The sequence below is a fragment of the Perna viridis genome, chromosome 2, assembly GCF_037379345.1.
Source record: "Perna viridis isolate PV_CMFRI_1.1 ecotype Kerala chromosome 2, ASM3737934v1, whole genome shotgun sequence".
Lineage (NCBI taxonomy): Eukaryota > Metazoa > Mollusca > Bivalvia > Mytilida > Mytilidae > Perna > Perna viridis.
In genome coordinates this window covers 68,012,201-68,033,007 of record NC_142446.1, presented here as the reverse complement: position 1 = coordinate 68,033,007, position 20,807 = coordinate 68,012,201, and the positions used below count along the sequence as shown (strand labels likewise).

The following is a 20,807-nucleotide window of genomic DNA, read 5'->3' as shown; positions in this document are numbered from 1 at the left end:
CCCTATCAAAAATACAATTATGTTTTTACAAGATGCTAATAGACAAACTGTCTATAAAATGGAAGATCTGTAAAAATGTTTTGCTTAATTAAACTTAAGCAATACTGTGATTTTCAGCAATTCCCATTTTAAATTTGATATATTAAAAATAGTCTTTATAATTGTAAAGCTCAAATGTTGAAATCATTTTTCAAAATCAATATCATAAAATCATTTCTGAAATTACAGTACAAGGAAAAAAATAAGTTTCTGAAATTGTTCCCTTTTTCAATCTTAACATATTCATACCTCTCTGTCCACCGTATCTATCTCCCTGGTTCCTGCCACCTCTTGTATATGGATCTGGTTGTGAATGGCCTATAGTGATGTACAAACAATGATTAATGCCATCAATCCAGATATAAATATACACAAAATTTGAAGAATAAAAGGAGGTACATGTATTGTTCATGCTATACAGACTATCCTTTGCCTTTACATCAATTTAAAATGTTATCTGGTCACCAAAAGTACTTTTATCCAAGGGAACCAGTTTTCATAGTTTCTCTAATTTTTAATCAATTTTCAATTCTCCTGTGTAGAAAATATATTTCTCATTACTAGGGAGATTTGAGTTTTCAGATTTCAGATTTCCTCTTATTTGCAAAACATAAGACCAAATATTAGAAAATTCTTCTTGATTGCAAAAATACTTTTAAAAATTTACTCAAAAATGTACCAAAGTAGGTAAAACTACAATACATTGTTAATGAAATATCACAGTTTTCTGAAGACCTTTGTTTTTACAACAAAATTGCCTCTTTCTTTACACTATTGACACTATGGAAGAAATTTAATTAGTCATGATAAAAGAAAGTGTCTCACTTAAACATTGAAACCATTAGATATTTTCCCTTGAAAAAATCATTTCAGTTAATTTCATATTTTTAAATGACAAATAGACTATGTAATTAACAGGAATTCACTGTACTGAAATTAACTTGTCAATCTGCTCTGATTGACCCCAAATTGTCTTTGAATGACCTTAGGAAGTCATAGAAATAATGTAATTTTACACTGTGATTAGTCTGTTACTTGACGATTTCAGTATAAAAAAACAATGGGAAAATATATTACTTTTCATAATGGCATCCACAATTGTGAACATTGTGAAAGTACTTTAATTCGTGGATTCCAATTTTCGTGGATAAGAGAAGAAACACAATTTCATGGATTCTTTAATTAGTGGTTTTGAAATTTTCAGTATACCCATCAATGGAAATTTTCTTTTCATTGGGAACAATATTTCGTGGTTTAGCCTCTATCCACAAAAACCACGAAAACTGGTACCCCATGAACGTAGTACTATCACAGTATGTCAATTGTATGTTGATTTGGTGGGTGTAAAAACTTTGATATATTTTAGGTTATATTATACTTCAAGCCTCTGCAATAGGGTCTGTAAGTCTTCTTGTAGTTTCGTTTTCCTTATCAGAATTTCTGATGTAGAACGTATTGAAATCTGAAGACTGGTCTGCATTTTATTGTTTAATTCCAGGATCTCAGAACACTGTATAAAAATGCAAAATCTTCTATTTCGTGCTTTTTCTTAACACTTTTATGACATGGAAATAGATATTTATCTTTTTTTTTGTATTTTTACACAATAATAAGTTTTTCTTTTTTATCCTGAAGCCAACGCTCAGAAAATGACAAATCTATTCATTTAAATGGTAGACTAAGACCCATTCTCATGAAACCACGGAGTCACATGACAAGACTTACAAGCCCTATGAAGATCAAAATTTAAGTGATATAGATTGCAGATGTTACCATGACAACATACCTGGTGGGTGCTGCCACCTATCCCATCCAGGATCCCTAAAGTCAGCAGCAGGGGAAGGAGCTTCATACACCATGCCTAAAAACAGGTTGTGCATTATATGAACAAAATTGATCATTCATTCAATTCGGAAACTCTTTCAATTGCTTTTATAAAGTTGCAAACAATATGAATAGTTCATTAAAATACATCAATTAAATCCAAATTTTAAATTCTGAAGTATGAGAGATTACCCAATATACATCAAGGCTGAAATGTAACATACATTTGTTTATCATCATAGGATAAAGGTTCCATTCTTCATGTAAAGTTATATACATAAAATATCACAGGATAGAACTCTCTCTGCATTTTACCCATAATGAATATCAAATATTGTGGTAGTTAAAATCACATTTCTGCTAAGCATTTTATTCACAGTGGTATCCACAAGTGCGAATGTGTCAATTGCAGGTTAAGTTAGTGGATGTGAAAACTTGTGCGTATTTCAAGAAATTATACTATTAATAAGATAATCTATTAGAAAGACTGCATAACCAAATTATGATCACAAATGCAGAAGAATGTCCAGATTTAATGAGTGCATGGAACTTGTTCCAAGCACAAGTTAAATTGTAAAGCATTCTTGGTGCAAGTAATTTTTTAAGTAAAAACTGAATCTTTAACGCAGGTTAATGTCTTATGATCACCTGTAATTGGTACATGTAGTTCTTTGAACTCTTTGACTTACTTTCAGAATATCTAGGATCCCCTCTATGTTCCATTCTAGGATCTCTATCCCTCATATCTCTTGGAGGTGGAGCCCGAGGGTCAATTCTTTGTCCATATCTATCCCTTTCAATCCTGTCTCTCTCTCTATCATAACTTTCTGGACGTCCTCGCTGTTCATAGTAACGATCTTCATACCGTCCACGTGATTGAGGGGGTTCCCCTCTTGCTGGGTATCTGTCATCATGTATCTCTCTTCTATCACCATATCTATGAAAAATAGCAAAGCAAGGCATTTGCAAGTTGAAGCTGAAACAAATCTGTACTGTTTATTTTAATTTACTGTTTGAAATCTGTAGTGTTAAAGACAACCTTAGAATAGGCCATTTTTGCAATTCAACAAGATTGCTATGCATAGCAGAGTCCCCTGCTGCCACAAAAATGATGAAGTGCAAAAGTCCCATAACTTCTGTAAAATTGTCAAATTAAAATGGCAGTGCAATATGATCAAGCACATGCGGTGGCTTACAATCATACAAAATTTAAACAAAATCCTTTGAACTGTTTCTGAGGACTGCTTCCATTAAGTGTGACAGAAAGACTTACTGACACCAGAAATTCTATGTCCCATTCCATGTTGCAGTGGGGAAAATACCGGTAAATATGTATCTAAAAATGCTAAAGAAAATGGCTTTCTCTGCAGCTTTTGAGTAGATTATAGTTGCATACAAACCTGTCTGGTGCCCTGTCTAACTCCTGCCTTTCTCCAGGGTGCATCCTGCCATATCTTCTATCATCAGGTGAAGCATATCTTCTTCTATCATCCTTACTTCTATCCCTCTTGTCGTAGCGGTCATCTACTTCTCGTCTATCTGGTGGACTCAAACGTCTATCACGATGATAGGTTGACCCTGACCTTGGTGACCCAGGGGATATTTCCCTTCTAGAGTCCATGTGACTATGTCGACTCATGCTAGGAGATACAGATCTACGTCTACTGTCACGAAACCCGGGACTAGTTTTTTCCCTATCTTTTCGTAGTCCATCTTTGTAATCGATACCAGGAGATTTTCTTTCTCTCGAACGATGCTCCATTCCACGCTCTTGTCTAGGAGGAGTTAAATTTCTTCCTTTCTTGTGCTTTTTTACTTTCTCAACCTTTGACCTCTCCCTGCTAAAATCAGAATCTGAACCAGATTGAAATTGGTCTTCCTGTCTGTGTTTATTTTTCTTTGAATCTTTCTTCCCTTTCTTCTTACCTCCTTGAATTCCCTGGTTTTCAAATGAGGAGGATCTATCTCTACGCTCTGGTTCTGGTGAAACACTTGGACGACCATCCTCATGCTCTCTGTGACCTTTCCTTGACCTTCTTTGATCAGGTGAAGGTGATCTCTGTTCATATCTTTCAATAGGTGAACCTTGTCTGGACATATCATGTGACCATGACCTTGAATTTGATCTTGACCTTTGAGGTGATTCCGATGGTGTTCTTTGCCTATTTTTCTTCAGAACAATGGCATCTTCTTCATCCTCTTCAGATTGAAAACTTAGTCTTAGCTTCTGTTCAGCAGTTCTTTTACCCCCCTTTTTTGTTTTCTTAGGTTTTGTCTCTTCCTCTGACACTTCAACCATTTTCTTTTCTAATGATTTTTTCTTTTTGTGCTTTTTCTTTGACACATTGTCTGCATCTTCAAATCTGTAAAACAGAGTACTTGATTGAAATTCCACGATTTTTTAAAAATAAAATCTATGTTAACCATAGAAATGAATAACCTCATCTGTTTTTAACATCTTTCATTGATTTCTTTTATTTAAATGATACTGACTCAAATAAATCACACAATTAATAGTTTTTTCAAAGCTTCTGACACACAAAATGATACAGAAGTATTTGATCAGCTTAGGCCATTCATTGTTAATTTCATAGTTTTAAAGCCATTATGAATAAAAACCAATGAGTTATGTCTTTTACATTTTATTGCTAAAAAGGGTGATGAGATTGCTTTTTACCTAGTGAATTACCAGAAAAATGATAAAGAGAAGTGTTTTTTTTCTATTGATATTTTAAAAAATGGTAATGAAGTAGCCTTAAAAGATGATAGAGAGCCTGAAAACTAAGAAATTGTTCTTAGATTACCTTAAAATATTTTTTCATTCACTTACCTTTTCCCTTTTTTCTCTGGACTTGGAGATTCAACTTTCATTTTAGTGGGAGATTTGACTTTATGCTTCTTTTTCTCTTTCTTTTTACTAAAATATAAATAAAGTGAAAAAAATGAAAAAAATCAATCCAGACTGACTAAAAATGATTGTATGACTATGGAAAATTCCATCCAGACTGACTAAAAATGATTGTATGACTATGGAAAATTCCATCCAGACTGACTAAAAATGATTGTATGACTATGGGCCTTAGCTACATTGGGTAGCTAGTGTACCTTCCAACCACAATAATCATACAAAATGCTAACCCACCAACAACTACCTCATCAATATCTTTAATCAAGTAACTTTAAATTTCTTAACTTGCATGTACAAGTATAAAGTTGTAAGTCATGTATCTACCATTTTTTTTTATAATTACATAAAATGTAATTTCACCAAAATGATAATAACTATTTTTTTCTGGATAAACAGAGATTAAGCAACCAAAATTGTAATTTACAGCTGTCTTTTAAACAAAAAAAAATCTAAATTTGATCTAAAAAAAAACTACATAGAAAAACCAGAACAAAACAATAGATGTACCTTGGGGATTTTTTCTTTTTAGGTCTTCCAGGGCTGCTTTCTTCACTGCTACTAACCTGTAATACATAGTAATTCATTCAAAATGGGAAATAGTAATAGGTTCTTACACAAGTTCAAAAGAAGACTGAACCATTATAAGCTAGTTATGAAATTTACGCTTTTCCTGTCAGAGTCAATGCAACAGTAAAGAATTTTAAAATCCAATTGATTCCCCGGCTCTTCATTTAAAAGTATCTATTTCTTCCCTATAAAACTAAAATTTACTGGCCATCTATCTAGAGTCAGAGATAAAATAGTCATTATACATACAACTTCCACTGTGGTACTGTGTTTCAAAATCACAAACTGCCTTGATATTGTCAACAAATCAGAATTATTATCTTTTAGAAGAACATTATTGTGAACTGCATGGTGGTGTCATGGTAGAATGCTCACCTTGAGGACAGCAGTGGAGAAATAATTTCAAACATTCATTAGTAAATAAACAATCTAAATATCTATACATATTGAAGTAAGATGGTTAAAAATATGAATAACAAAGTCAAACTTGACCTTTCTTTGAATGGTAATATTTTCTCTTTCTTCACCATCAGAACAAAGTTGTTTTAGTTCTCTTTCTATCTGTTGTCTTTTCTGTTCAAGCTCCAATTCTTTCTTAAAGTCAAGATCTATATAAAATATCAGTTAGAAATACTTAAATTTTAGAAACAAACATTTCCATTGAAGTAACTGATTAGGGAATGACTGTTATATATTTTTTTTGGTCTATGAAGAAATAACCTCAATATGAGTGCTAACTAAATAACCTGCCTAGCAGATTATTTTCAAGTGTGTACCATGGTAATTGAGGTTATTTCAAATAAACCAAAAAAAAAATTAATAAGACATTCCTTATAATTTAACCATAGTATCAAACCTCAACAAGTAAATCATTAAAAAAAGGTTGATGATGTCATAGTCACATTACAAAATTTGGCCTATGAGGTGATGGACACAATTTTTTATCCAATTAGAAAGTGTGTTACTTCTAAAATTAAATTAGATGAAACTTCACCTCAAATTGTAATTCACAAATGTATAAAAAAGCACAAGAATATATAATAATATAAGAAAAATGAAAATCAGCTTTAAATCAATTTGACATTTCCATCTTCTGGCAGTATTTGGCTTCTTAATAGTTTAACGAGTCTAACAATTGGAATAAAGTATCTGAATAATATATTCTAGTTTTTTTTGCAATATTGTCAAAATTTTCAGCATTCTCCCCAGACTACGGCACAGTGTTTTGTAACTTTGTAATCTTTTATCACTGTGCTATCTGAAATTAATTTTGGGTAAAGAGCTGATAAGCACTTAGCTGTAATTTTAGATTAGAACTAGATAAGCATTGCTTAGTCATTATGAACATATTTTTCTCACTAAAGAGACAAGTGTGTTCCCATTGTTTAGCCATGTGTGTTATCCTTATCTCACCCCTAGGTGAAATAAAATGTGTGACATTTGTGACATCATAATAAAATGTTTTATGACATCCTGCAAATACAAAGGAATTCTGAAAGCTGAGCACTCGACATTGACGCACTAATCACAAAAACAATCTTAACATTGAGAAAAAAATCAGAGACTTTAGAAAATGCATGACAAGGAAATCTCAGACACTCTCGAGTAAGAGTAAGATTTGAATGAAATCTTATTCTTGAGCATCTGAGATTTCTTTGTCTTGCATTTTCAGCTGTGTTAGATTCCAATATCTAAATTTTATGAGGATAACACTGACTTCTTTGTCCCCCCCCCAAAAAAAAAACAAAACATGAAATATTAACTAGTAAACATTGTAAACTGATTTCTTTCAATATTAAGTATCTACGTGTGTATTTCCACTAAAGCACATGATACACCTGCCCATCTCATCACTCTCTAAATTCAGTATTCATATCCCATAACTCTGAAACGAAAACAGAGTACTTTCTATTCTGCCCTAAACAAATATTAGAATTCCTTAAAAGGTGCGGACAAATGGAGATGAGCAGACATCAACAGCCCGTAATGCATTTGTAAAATGAAAGCATGCAAATTTTTTTTAAGAAGTCCTTCACCTTTCAACATCACATAAGCTTTTTTGAGTGGTTGCCTAAAATTAAAATGTATTGGCATTTCTAATTAGAGTAATTTTCCAAAAATATAAAGTATTGAGTAAGGTCATTCAAAGTTAGTTTCTTAGCTCATCAAAGCAAATGAGGGAGGGAGGCATTCCTTTTTACAGTTTTATAGCTAAAAAGTTATGAGGGTGGTTTTTAATGGACAAATGGAGATGAGCAGACATCAACAGCCCGTAATGCATTTGTAAAATGAAAGCATGCAAATTTTTTTTAAGAAGTCCTTCACCTTTCAACATCACATAAGCTTTTTTGAGTGGTTGCCTAAAATTAAAATGTATTGGCATTTCTAATTAGAGTAATTTTCCAAAAATATAAAGTATTGAGTAAGGTCATTCAAAGTTAGTTTCTTAGCTCATCAAAGCAAATGAGGGAGGGAGGCATTCCTTTTTACAGTTTTATAGCTAAAAAGTTATGAGGGTGGTTTTTACATTGTTCACAGCCAAAATACATAAGAAGGTAAATTTTGGTTTTAATTTTATTGATATGGCAATAAAAATGAGTAATTAGGCATGACCAAAGGTTTGACTGGTAGTTACTTGATTTCAACATCAATTCATAATTTTTGCATGAAACCTTGCAGACATTACCACACTTAAATTCTAAAAATACAGTAAAACACAAAAAAGGGGGAATAACTCCTTACAACCCCAAAACTCAGTCTGATTTGGTAATAAAAAATGCAAAGCAGACATGTGTTAAACAGTATTTCTTACTTTTATCTTTTCTGAGAAAAAAAATTTGACAGGTACTGTAACAACAGTGATTCCCTGAACAAAAAAATCACAGATTTTTCTTCATGTTGCTGAATTTCATCCTTTAATGGTTGTGAAAAAAATTAGGGGTCAGTTTTTGGAACATAAAAATCTATAATAAAATATTTATATACTTTCTGTAGCAATTTTTAGAGTTACAAAGTATACTGCCATAATATTTTTCGATATCTAAACTAAAGCATCTTAGTTATTATTCTTTCGTGTATCTAAATAAAAGACAAGCAATAAATTTCTATTCATTTCTACCATGGATGATTCCTGCACTGTTCTTAAACATAGCTATACTTAATTACAATAAAAATGTTATTTCTAACAAAGGCCTCTAAACACCATCACTTCTACTTAATATTGGGATTTTAATTTCCAAATTTCGTTTTCAATAGATTTTAAGATCTTAAAGCAGCTTAACAGAGAGAAATGACCAGGGATAAATATAAGGAGTATATGTACATGTAGCACATACAAATCCATTTCTAATATCATGCAGAAAAGGAGGAAACCCTAAAAAATAAACAAAAGCAACAATGCAGTGTTCTCTCCCAGGTCATTATAGCAGAGTGTGTTCATAGCACACTTAAGATATTCAGATAATTCCTATGTTTTTGTTCAAACGATGCTCACAAGAGGTTACTCCTTGCTTACCCAACTTAGCAATACTTACATTAATATATGATTAGTATACCATATAACGGTTAATTTTTTAGGTGTTCTAATTTTGGCCTATTTTAGCAGTCTGTCTAAAATAACCAACATAAATTCTATAAAATGTTTATTCTGGGCTTAAATATAAAGTGCACCACATATTATCTGCAAAAATTAGAAACCCCAAAATTTTTCCTATACCCATTTACTTCAAAATCGCCAAATTTTACACCCATCATATGGTATTTGTATTTACAGAGTATCAGGTGAATAAATACAGGTTCACTAAAATATCATGCAGTGGATGAGAAGTCACCAACTAACACAATAGTCTTTCTGCTTCTAGTATCAAAGACTCATTAATGACTTGAGAATCAATAGAAAGAATGACAGAGGTTACAAAGGTGGAAAAAAATTGGTTTAATAATTATCTTTCATGAAAAAAATTGACAGGCATTTTTCTAACAGAATCAAACTAAAGTAATTTAAGTAATTTCATGACTTCTGACACATTGGACATTATATATTTTTCTTTAACAATTTGACCCTGATGTTAAGTCCTAGCTGTCATTTAATTCATAACAGTAAAAAAAAATTAAAATGTTCACATGGTGTTCATTTCCCCATGATTCAAAAACAATGACCTTAAAATATGAAGCAACTAATTTAAAGGTAACAATTTTGACCATTTATTATTATTTTCCTTCAAGAAATACATTTCAATTCGTATAATTTTACATGTCTATCTGACAACCCACTTAAAATGGACACATATGCCCTTTCCACAGCATACTGACAATGGACACATACATATTTCCTTTCTGTCACTAAAGGGTTAAATGAATATTTTTCATCTGAAGCTGTACTAGAAAGTCTTTGATGAAAACAAGCTATGGCATTAATGCTAAGAAACTACAGTAAGCACTGTGCTATATCAATTTATGAAGAGAACACTGCAAAATATATTTTCTTTTTTTAACATTACTTGAAAAATGAACAAAACTTTTAACGATCCAACACCATGGAAAAGTTGTTTATTTTTTTCTCCAAGTTTTCGAAGTGTACCCCCTTGCTCCCAGCCTGCAGCTGAACTGTCGCTCTCGTCATTGTCCCCTCTTGACTTTTTGACGACAACAGTTGACTTAATTCTTGTTTCAGCATCCCGCTTACTCTTGCTCCCTCGCATTTCTTCCTCTCTGTCACTATGTTCTGAGTCTCGTCTAGATTTTCGCACGGGTCTGGTAAATTCCTCTGAACTTGAGTCATCATCTCTGAATAAATTGAACAAAGCATTTTCATAATTCAATAAATGTAGTCTTTCATGAAATACAAATGAATGTAAAAACATAAAATTCATTCACAAAAAGCAACACTGTGAAATTACTTTAATTCGTGGATTAAGGATGAAACACAAGCTCATGGAATCTTGAATTCGTGGTTTTGAAATTTGCAGTACATACATAGATGGAAATTTCCTTTTGGATGGGAACTAAATTTTGTGGATTGGCCTTTAAACGAAAACCATGAAAATTGGTACCCCACAAACAATAGTACTTTCACAGTACATGCTTTTCTAATCGATCATAACAATAATACAGTGAGAGATGTCTAAACCCTAAATAATAACTAAGAGTGACACAATACTCCAAAGTATCCAAAAATGAAGGTATTTTTTTCAATTTTTGGTACATGGTGCAACTTGCCATGCTTCCGATTTGGTACATGCTTGGGACCAGAAGTCATTATTTTTGGTGGTTCCCCACAAAAATCTTCAACGTGGAGGTTAGAATAAAGTTTATAAACAAAATAGCTACCACAGATGGAATTTCTTTATTTGAAATGGATAATTTTAAAGTTTCAATTTGTACAAAGTCATATCCAGAGAAATCTATAAAAAAAACCTGAACATCCATAAGAAGTTAAAATCACAAAATGTAATAATGTATCGCATAAAAAGTAATAGTATCATTTGGAAATAAAACGGTACATATCATATCGTGAGGTCACTATATCAATTCAGCACTGATAAAATATATCAAGAATAGGTATGGTGTATATATCAAAGACAATAACCCAACCAGGATGAAAATGTCAGGCCAAGGCCACCCCTTGGTCTTCTATGAATGACAAGGAAACCTGTCTAAACCTCACCCTGAATAGATAAAACCTGTCTAAACCAAACACTAAATAAATAAAAGCTGTTTAAACCAAACCCTGAATAGATAAAACCCATTTAAACCAAACCCTGAATAGATAAAACATGTCAAAACCAAATCCTGAATAAATAAAACCTGTCTAAACCAAACCCTGAATAGATGAAACCAGTCTAAACCTCATCCTGAATAGATAAAACCAGTCTAAACCAAACCCTGGATAGATAAAACCAGTCTAACTAAACCCTGAATAGATAAAACCTGTCTAAACTTAACCCTTAATAGATAAAGCCTATCTAAACCAAACACTTTTTGAAGATCCTTCATGTTAGTTCAAATTATTTTTCACCTGGGGCACCAAATGCCTGTCTAATCAGAACCAATATTACAGTCCAAAAGAGGTCTGGTTAAGAGTTTGTATTTGACAGCTTAAGTAAGACATCAAACAAAAACACCTTATTGGTAGTACTTGTCAAAAATGTAGATTTTACTATTAATGAACTTCTCAAAATGCAAACTTGATTTTTCAATATTCCTAGTTACAAAAGTTGATTCCTTTCCCTCTTCAAATAGTTTCTAGCAGGTTTATCAAATAATGACCTATACCATTATATACATGTCAAAAATCTTTTTCCCATATTTACATGTAGGGCAGGGCATAATCTAGAAATTAATGAAAAGGAGAAGTTTTTATAAATTCTGTTAGAAAAACAACAATACAGACTGTTTTGTATATGTAATTTATAACAAAATTTTTTCCCTGTCAAAGACAAATGGGAGAAGTGAGCACAAAAAAGAAAAGTTTTTGTTAGTTTCTCCCTCTAGATTAGGCCCTGAAGGGTAGTGTCTTCAATATTTTAATTAATTAAAGCAAGAGAAGCCATTTACAGTAATTCATGTACATGTACATAGAATGTACCTTTCCTGTCTAGGCTTTACATGTTTATATCTGCAATTTTTCCCATAAGTACATCTACCAGCTAAAAAGTTTCTGCAGACCTGAAACGATAGGAAAAAAAAAAACATTAAAATATCTACTATTTCATTGTCGCCAAATACATGTATGCTACATGTACATTTGTATGTGTACATGTACTGGAGAAGTCACAAATGTTTTAGTTCAAAAATTAGTTCACTATCTCCAAACAAAGGCAACTTATAGGATTCCTCATCAGTTTGACCCCATTCCCTACTTTATTAATTTGAATTGATACACAAAAGGAACCAGTGCTTGCCTTAAGCCACTACTCTGAAGCCTAGGGCTAGTAAAATTTGATTAAGGCTAGTGAAATGATGTGTACATATATAATTTTGGGCTAGTTGAATCCTACAGAGTCTTCTATTATTCAGGTTAGTTGTTTACAATTCTAATAGAAAGGACTGGAACGCGTCGGTATTAATAATGACAATCCTTTCAACATCCAACAGCCACACTTATAAAAAGAAGTTTATTTCTGAATGATTGTTACTAGGGTAAATACATATAAACATAACTGTAATTCCCTGTCATGACAAGGTCTAAAAAGATGTCATGTTTGCTGAGGTTCAGATCTATGCCCAACCTTGGGCATTGTTGCATAGATATCGATAAAATGCAAGTACATGTGACGTTTGAGTAAGAAAAATTAAAATATCTGCACAGCCGCATTTTGTAAAATACAACTATACTTTCACTTTAATGGAATAATACATTTTACTGTTAGTGTTACACTTAGTTAAGTCAGTAGATACCACGATAGCTTACACTTTCTTCGTATTTGCGTCCTCCACCTGCTGCACCTGGTCCTAGTCTTTCAAAAACACTAGGTTTTCTTCTGTCATTCTCGTCAGGTTGTTGGTTATCTACTGTAACTCGGCGTTTCTTGCTGCTCATTTCGCATTTGCATCACAAGAAAGAATATTCTGAACAACTTCCGGTATAAATGAATTATTTTAAAGTCGACAACGGATATGTCTCAGAGCAGAATTCGGAAGAGCTTCGTTCTCTCGACAATATAGTCAAGCCCACGGAATACTTTGAGTAAATGTACTAATTTTTTTAAAAAAATTAGGGGGTGGGATTATTTTTAAAATAAAAAAGAGATAAAATTATTCCAAATTAGTGCTCTTTTTCACTCGATTAGCGATGGACTGAAAAAAAAACTACGATTCAATATTTTCCTCATTACTTAACAATGTTGAATTTCAACACAAAAAATCCACTCCGGCTGCTGCTGCATGAAAATATTCACGCTCGCGGGAAAAAATCTAACTCAACAACTCAAAAATCCAAAGCAACCCCAACTCTCGCGAATAAAATGGTCTGTACCTATAAGAAAATACGTAGTCCATAATTTTGACGTTCCAAACAAAAACCTTGATGATCGTCAATTTATAGTTATAACCTACTTAAGGAGAGGGTGATATATTAATTGGAATCAGTTTGACCGTCCGTCTGTCCAAACTGTCACAATAACGCAATATATCGGCTCCCAATGAGTGGATTGATTTAAAATTTATTGTGTGGCTTTATATAGATGGGGTATGCCTTATTTTAGGCGCTGCTCGATACGAAAGTGTACGAGTGTGTATATCCATATAACGACAGCCAGTGCATCTTCATGTTTAAGTTTCTATAGTCCTAAAACTGGGATGTCATGGAAACCATGTCATCACAGGCAATGTCACTATGAAAGTTGCGGGGAATGATGACATTGTTGTGTCCGAATTTTGTTAGATTGTAAAATGCAAGATTATTTGGAAAGGGGGGACTATTGTCTTTTCCTTGTTCCACTGCTATCTGCTTTTGAATAAGAGAGAATTAATGTTTCACAATTGCGAAAAAAACTTAAATCTTGCAAGACCGTTTGATTTTAGCCACACCCAATCATATCATATTAAACTGAAGCTATAATTTACGCAAATTTTGTAAGTGGTTATATGTATTTGTAACCTCAGCTGGTAGGTAATTCAACCATTTAACTTTTTGTTGTCAATGTCAAAGGTCACTGTCAGGGTGATCCTCCTAATATTGACTTACGTGGTTGATACATCAAACCATATTATACCTTACTGTCAATGTCAAAGGTCAGGGATCAATGTCAGAAAAAAATCAACTACCGTGAACTCAAAAGATTGAGGGTTGTTTTTACAAATTTTGAAGCATACATTAGTACTTTCATTAAGTATATTTGTATAACGAGTGGATGGTATATTGGAAACGTCTTTTCTGTCTGTCCATTCAAATTTCGTGGCAATAATCTCGGCTCCCAATTGTTGGATTGGTTTCAATCAATGCGTGTGGCTTCATAATGATGGGGGATTTTGGTGTTATCCAATATCAACTTTGTGTATACGAGTTTCGGTATATCTAGCACAACGACGCATGCAAATTTTCTTTGTTTTACAACTAACATCGTGACTGCGTAATTGCTTAAAAATGAAGGAGGTGTAATGATTGCATCCTATCCGCCTTTTTTCAAGGAAAAAAAGTCTGGTGTCTCTTAACATATCAATATAGAATTCCATATATCAACTCATACCGCTTTGAGTATTCATCTACATAAAAAACAAGATTATTTATCTCATCGAGGTTTTCGTCTTAGTAACGTTACTGTTCATTCAAAACGGTTTAGGAGATGTACGCCAAAAACTGCTGTCTGTATGTTCTGTTTTAGCAACGGTGGCCACATTTGGCTCGTTCTAGGCAAAATACCCCAAAAGCATTCATACTAAGTTCTAATTGGTCCAGAGATGTCAGAGGAAGAAATTTTTGACAAATCATTAACGATGACGACGGACGTCAAGTGATGGGAATAGTTCAAATGAACATTCAGGCCTGGGGAGCTAAAAAAAAAGGTGGGAATGTATTTTACATGTCATTTCACATTTTGAAAATGGCACGATAAATTTATTGTATTTACAATTATTTGTTACAATTCTTTTAAGATCTACATGTAAACGTTTTTGTGACGTTTCCATTTTGTCATATTTTATGGGATTTTTTTTCACTTGTTAAACTAAAAGTGAGAACTCCTTGTACGATAAACTTCAAAATACATGCAGTTTCTTGTTATAATGGTCTTACAGTCTGTTTGGAGACCATATTATTCTGAGTTCAGAGTATGGGGTGTTTTTTTAGTTTATCCACTAACTGCGCTCTTTTCCTAGCCGATTTGTTTTTATATTCACACGAGACTAAATTTCTTCAGAATCTCGTAAAGAATAAAAAATATAAAAGATGCTAAATCCTTTAACTTTACATACAGATATATTGATGATGTAATGTTAATTAGTAACCCTTTCCGTGGTAAATGGTTACCTTCAATATATCCACCAGAACTCAAGATAAAAGAGACTACAGAAACAGATTGTTCTGCATCTTTTTTGGACCTACATCCCTAATATGACAACAGTGGTCATTTAGCACTCTAGTTTATGATAAATTAGACCACTTTAAATTTGATATCATAAATTTTCCTTACTTCTGCAGTAATATACCTTCATCTCGATCCTGCATATGATGTTTATATTTTACAATTGATTCGCTACGTTAGAGCAAGTACTAACTACTCTGAATTCCTTAAATGTCATAAATATCTGCGTAACAGACTTCTGAATCAGGAGTATGAGGAAATGCGTCTCAAAAATAAAACAAGTCGACTTGCGGGGGAAGGGGGGGGGGGTGAATGCAGACATGGATTTAAAAATGGGAAGGAATTTTTGTGAGAAACCTATTAACAAATATTTCAAAATGAAACAAAAACTAAAAATAATCTGTTTTTTTGTGTGGCCCCTTATATTTAGTTTAAACTTATTTATCAAGTAATCTGCATATTTTAACATCAAGTCAAAACATTAGAATGAAATGAACTATAGCAAGTTAATTACATGATTCAGAAACAAGTCTTCAAGTCTTATATCAATCCGTCGCCTGAAATCACGAATAATAATTGTATCATTGATATATAGCGTAACTCAAGGAAGTAGTGCTCATAACTTGCATTTGGTGAACTAGGTGCAAAGTGAAGAGGTTAATATCTTGGACGCTCTAAGTATTTACCCAGTTCATATACAATTTTCAAAATTATTCTGAAGAATTAAGTAACTGTAATTTAAGGTTTAATCTTTAGGTTGTTAATTTGAAGCGTCTGCTCTGTCTTAAAAAATTAAAAAAAAACTTTGGTAAACATTTGAAGGGTATACTCATCCGACATCTCATCTGATCCAAATATTAAAAGATTTTAAGTCAATTAATCTGGAAGTTGAAGTACCGAGATTTCTTGTCTCCTGAGCACTTGATATAATGGACAGAAGAGTAAGAAGTGACTAGCAGATTTCGCCACATTGACATAAGAGGGATGGAATAATATTTTTTGTCGATTAGATCTTTATTTATTAAATTTGACCCGTTATGACTCAAAAACCGTAAAAAAATATCTGAAATAATCTGATTGAAAAACGCAGACAAGGAAGGCAGGACACGATCCCTTAATTTTCTTGTACATAAAAAAAATAAAACAATTGCACGAAGTCTCTAAAATAATTCATCTACGATATCAAACCGTACAATTAGGTACAGATAGCAAGCACTAGCATGAGAAGCCCGCACCGGATTAACACGTGTGCACATTCAGCTTATGAATGAAAAATGAAAAAAATAGTCCACGTGCGCATTTTTGCAAATTCGTATTACGTTCTTGTACATGAATGTGCATTAACGATTGAATATTTGGAATAACTAACATATCTGTTAGTTTGTACTTGTGGACATTCATATGTTAGTCATCTAGTCGCAACCTGTTACTTACTTCATATAAATACAAAAATCTATATTCGTCGTACAATAGTTTTATATCTGCCGACGAGAAAGATCTTTGCTTCACATCGACCATGAGGGAAATAGTCCATATTCAGGCCGGGCAATGCGGCAACCAGATCGGAGCTAAATTTTGGGAGGTGATATCAAAAGAGCATGGAATAGATGCTACTGGGACCTACCATGAAAGCGATCCAAATCAACTTGAGAGAATCGATGTTTACTACAATGAGGCCATGGGAGGAAAGTACGTTCCCAGGGCATGTCTGGTTGATTTGGAACCGGGAACAATGGATGCTGTACGATGTGGCCCTTTCGGAGCGGTCTTTCGTCCAGATAATTTTGTTTTCGGTCAAAGTGGAGCTGGAAACAACTGGGCTAAGGGACATTATACAGAGGGTGCTGAGCTAGTAGAATCGGTGCTCGACGTTATCAGGAAAGAGTCCGAGAACTGCGATTGTCTTCAGGGTTTCCAGCTTACTCATTCCATAGGTGGAGGTACCGGGTCTGGCATGGGGACCCTCATCATAGGGAAGGTCCGAGAGGAGTACCCAGACAGAATCATGAAAACGTACTCCGTAGTACCCTCACCTAAGGTTAGTTATATCTTTCCATATTATAGGCCTTCACATACAGGTGTGTTAGTAGATGTATAAATAATATGTATGAGGAAATGTAACACGACACGACCATCTTATGCATTTTAAAGTAAGATAATCACGTGTTTGTATGATTTCTGTGTTCATACAGAAAGTCTAAAACTTAAGCAGAAAGTGTTCAAGACAGTGTTTTCTTTGGTATGAATGTAAATATGGTATTATTGTTAAAAACTAAATGAAAAAAAAACACATGTATAAATAAGCTTTCATTATAATTATGCAAAGAAAAAGGTGTTCACCTGCAGGAGCAGATTAAGAATAAATTTAATATTCATGTGACATATGTTGCTAATATAATTACGACACGTGTTGTTCGTGCATTGTCATCCATATAAAGAGAAAACCAAGACCGGATATCGATTCAAAGAAATCAAAGCTATAATAAAGGCGGGGCTCAACCCGACGTAGTATAGTGACTGTACATGTAATTACACATACAATCCACAAGACTTTAAGCGTACCAGCGTACCAAAATACAGGAATACCATATATATACATTTACACATTTTACTCAGTTTTGTAGCTTTAGTAGAGTTGAACTCTGATACTTAACAAAATATCGTCTTAAGCACATGTTTGGGATGAATGTGGCAATTATATATATATATCAGTTATCAGTTGCTTATGTGAGCCTTTGATAAAGGTACAATCACCCACAGCGTACGCGATTCAGCTTCTGAATCTGTTTTGATCTTGAACTTTGTGAGTTTTATGCTCGTGAAGTTTTGTGAGTTTTATGCTGAAGAAGGATATCAGTTATCCGAAATATTCAATTTAAATTTAACCATCTTCTGGTGATGTTAAACATATTTAGACGTTTATATATAAACGTCTCAGAATGTGACGACTCTATTTGCTACACTGCTCCATCGGATCAAATTGATACAGGGAAGATATATAAACGTATAGAAAGGTCTGAAAAATTCCCAACGATGTTAGAACTGTCAAATTTGCGATGCAAATTTTTGGTCTTTCCCTTTGCGGAACTCGAACTCGTACTGCTGTGACATCTATGACAACACCGCCTGCACAAAGTCCAGCGCCCTAGACCACTCGGCCAGCTAGGCATCGCAAATTTGACAGTTCTAATATCGTTGGAAATTTTTCAGATCTTTCTATACGTTTACTTATCTTCCCTGTATCAATTTGATCCGATGGAGCAGTGTAGTGAATAGAGTCGTCACATTCTGAGACGTTTCTATATATTTATAATAGTAGTGCCAATGTCCAAACATCTCTATTACACTGAATTTTAATTTTTCAGGTTTCTGAGGTAGTCGTAGAGCCATACAACGCCACATTAGCAGTTCATCAACTTGTTGAGAACACTGACGAGACATTTTGTATTGACAACGAGGCCCTCTACGATATTTGCTTTCGTACTTTGAAATTGTCGACACCGTCATATGGAGACTTGAATCATCTCGTTTCCATGACGATGTCCGGTGTAACGACATGTCTCAGATTTCCTGGGCAGCTAAATGCCGACCTCAGAAAGCTTGCTGTTAATATGGTACCCTTCCCTCGTCTACACTTCTTTATGCCTGGTTTCGCGCCCCTTACAGCACGTGGAACACAGGCATACTGTGCACTGACGGTACCCGAGTTAACACAGCAGATATTTAATGCCAAAAACATGATGGCTGCCTGTGACCCAAGACATGGCCGCTATCTTACCGTGGCTTCAATTTTCAGAGGTAAAATGTCGATGAAAGAAGTTGAGGAACAGATGCTCAATGTACAAAATAAAAATAGTACTTATTTTGTGGAATGGATCCCATGCAATGTGAAAACAGCCGTCTGCGACATTCCACCGGCGGGATTGAAAATGTCTGCAACTTTCATTGGCAATAGCACTGCAATACAAGAACTTTTCAAACGTATCGGAGAGCAGTTTACCGTCATGTTTAGGCGTAAAGCTTTCCTCCACTGGTACACAGGCGAGGGGATGGATGAGATGGAGTTCACAGAGGCCGAATCTAACATGAATGATTTGATTTCTGAGTACCAACAATACCAAGACGCTACAGTGGAAGATCAGATTGATGAGGAGTATGATGATGAAGTCGAAGCAGAGGTTAACTAAGGATCAGGGTTTAATATAGAAGACTTTTAGTAGTAACATATTCTTTTTTTACTATTCATATATTGAAATAAAGACAGCCCGGTTATTGGAGTTTCATTATTGGAAGATGTCGTTCTTGTCATCGATTTTGTCCTTCCTCGTAGATCAAGCAGCCCATATTCACGAGATAATGCCGTCTTCTACTTGTACGTGACATCAGTTTCTTTTCATAATTTAATAACTATAACCTTAATGGAACTTATGATACTATTAAAAACGATAGGAGTGGCAATTGTGGGAAGGGGCACCGGAGCCAAGGATAGATTATTATAGCAAATTAAATAGTTAACTTCGGGGAATATAGTTGGTCTTCATTTGATCAAATGACCATAACCAAATATAATGCAATCTAATATTTAAACTCCCTATCGCTTCCTACGTATTTCAATTTAAGTTTGATAAAAAGGTCCCTTGATCAATTATACAATTAACTACCTCAGGTAGTTCACAAGGTGATGGTCATTGATCAAGAGAAGACCAACTCTATTCCCCGAAGTAAACTATATTATTCGCTGTAATTGAAATACACAGTCTATTATTTTGTCCTTACCCAAATAATATGATACAGAGCAATTTTCATGTAGGAAGTTCTGGATCGTCTGCGAATGTATTCATCCGAACATGTTTGAATAATATCCAGGGATGAAGCATGGAGTTGGTTTGAAAATACGGTAATTCAACAAGTCTATATGGAAGGGCTTTGACAGGTTTTACATTTCTTGTGACAAGTGATCGTCGAGTAAAAAAACATAAGAACAGGTTGTTATAGTATTGCGTGAAACGACTTTTCCAATAACAAATGTACGGTCAACTGGTTGGGGAGGGGTAGTACATGTAATCGCAATACAAGGTCTTCAGAGCAAAACGATGCTTATAACATTACCACATAGTTTATAATTTTATTATTTATCTTTGACTAACAACTTATAATAAGAAACCCATCTGTAACAATCTGTTGTTTTAAAAAATTTACTAAAACCATAAATTTACTATTCCTTTTATGTAAATAAAAACTGTTTTGGGACCTCTTTAAGCAAAACTTTACACAGGTAAATATTTTTCACGTGAATTCATGTTAATCGGGCTTCCCATGAAATTCATGTGAAATTCGCATGAAATAAACATGATTTTCATGTCAAATTCACTAACACGAATTTCATGTGAACATTTCGTGTGAATTTCACGTAAAGGCTCCATTCACCCGAATTTCATGTGAACTCA

At 33.7% G+C, this 20,807-nt stretch overlaps 2 protein-coding genes across 5 annotated transcripts in view; one reads left to right on the top strand and one right to left on the bottom strand.

Moving 5' to 3' along the window:
• LOC148626641 (uncharacterized) overlaps positions 1 to 12,945 on the bottom strand; it is a 31,207-nt gene extending 18,262 nt beyond the window's left edge. For 2 of the 4 annotated variants that reach the window (XM_088570797.1, XM_088570798.1), the window contains exons 1-10: positions 12,750 to 12,927; positions 11,925 to 12,004; positions 9,918 to 10,123; positions 5,831 to 5,946; positions 5,279 to 5,334; positions 4,694 to 4,780; positions 3,264 to 4,226; positions 2,553 to 2,800; positions 1,826 to 1,900; positions 289 to 357 (exon numbers count right to left, since the gene is read on the bottom strand). In XM_088570797.1, the coding sequence (XP_088426923.1) occupies positions 289 to 357; positions 1,826 to 1,900; positions 2,553 to 2,800; positions 3,264 to 4,226; positions 4,694 to 4,780; positions 5,279 to 5,334; positions 5,831 to 5,946; positions 9,918 to 10,123; positions 11,925 to 12,004; positions 12,750 to 12,878 (2,029 nt within the window). In that variant the 5' untranslated portion in view covers positions 12,879 to 12,927. Of the gene's footprint in view, positions 1 to 288; positions 358 to 1,825; positions 1,901 to 2,552; positions 2,801 to 3,263; positions 4,227 to 4,693; positions 4,781 to 5,278; positions 5,335 to 5,830; positions 5,947 to 9,917; positions 10,124 to 11,924; positions 12,005 to 12,749 lie in introns of all 4 variants that reach the window. The other 2 variants (XM_088570801.1, XM_088570799.1) reach the window with 2 other exon arrangements.
• Positions 12,946 to 16,818: 3,873 nt separating this feature from the next.
• Positions 16,819 to 19,632, top strand: LOC148626640 (tubulin beta-1 chain-like). The gene is made up of 2 exons (XM_088570796.1): positions 16,819 to 17,398; positions 18,726 to 19,632. The coding sequence occupies exons 1-2, from the start codon at positions 16,877 to 16,879 to the stop codon at positions 19,545 to 19,547; spliced, it is 1,344 nt and encodes a 447-aa protein (XP_088426922.1). The 5' UTR covers positions 16,819 to 16,876; the 3' UTR covers positions 19,548 to 19,632.
• The last annotated feature ends 1,175 nt before the right edge of the window (positions 19,633 to 20,807 follow it).

Excerpts from the sequence above, each read along its gene's own strand:
- LOC148626640 (XM_088570796.1), top strand. The coding sequence starts at position 16,877 with ATGAGGGAAATAGTCCATATTCAGGCCGGGCAATGCGGCAACCAGATC. Across the intron at positions 17,399-18,725 it reads CCGTAGTACCCTCACCTAAG|GTTTCTGAGGTAGTCGTAGA; the intron begins GTTAGTTATATC and ends TTAATTTTTCAG.